The sequence below is a fragment of the Rhincodon typus genome, unplaced genomic scaffold (assembly GCF_021869965.1).
Source record: "Rhincodon typus isolate 14 unplaced genomic scaffold, sRhiTyp1.1 hic_rhity00009371, whole genome shotgun sequence".
Lineage (NCBI taxonomy): Eukaryota > Metazoa > Chordata > Chondrichthyes > Orectolobiformes > Rhincodontidae > Rhincodon > Rhincodon typus.
In genome coordinates, this window is record NW_025975009.1 from 7,558 (window position 1) to 8,175 (window position 618).

At 49.7% G+C, this 618-nt stretch overlaps 1 protein-coding gene across 1 annotated transcript in view; it reads left to right on the forward strand.

Moving 5' to 3' along the window:
* The window catches only part of LOC125482363 (Fc receptor-like protein 3), a 4,590-nt gene extending 4,143 nt beyond the window's left edge, over positions 1–447 (forward strand). The window contains exon 2 of the mRNA XM_048594432.1: positions 107–447. Within this exon, the coding sequence (XP_048450389.1) occupies positions 107–447 (341 nt within the window). The remainder of the gene's footprint in view (positions 1–106) is intronic.
* The last annotated feature ends 171 nt before the right edge of the window (positions 448–618 follow it).

Sequence of the window (618 nt, forward strand, 5' to 3'; positions counted from 1 at the left end):
GGGGATCTGTCCTTGAAAAGTCATGTCCGTGTGCAGTATGTGTTGGGATCATTACTTTTGCTGCTTGGGATTTAATTGATGCCTGAATTTTCTCTCTCCTCCCCAGTCCCTGTGAGCTGCCCATCCATCAGCTCAGATCTGAAGGGGTCTGCTGTGTCCATCGGTGACCACTTAACTATCCGGTGTACCTGCGAAAGTGGGACACTGCCTATAAACCTCATGCTATACCGTCACCACCACCACCTCCTGAGGAACACGACAGTCGTTGACTCCAGGACAGCCACTTTCCATGTCACTGTCCTCTCCGAAGATCACTTCAGGGCACATGCTTTGCGAATGTTGGTCTCCAGAGCTCCTCCTGAGAAATCCTTTGTTCTGCTCACTTTATCTCAAAGTTCCTTCCAGAAACTTCTCTGGCTCTCAGCCAATGAATTAACCAAACCCTGATCACATTGCTTCATCCCAGCCAGCAATGTTTTACTGAGTCACAGAGTCACAGAGCACGGAAACAGGGCCTTCGGCCCAACTCGTCCTTGCTGGCCAGTTTCCCAAACTAAACTAGTCCTGTTTGCCTGCATTTGGCCTTTCTCCCTCAAAGCCTGTCCTATTCATGTACCT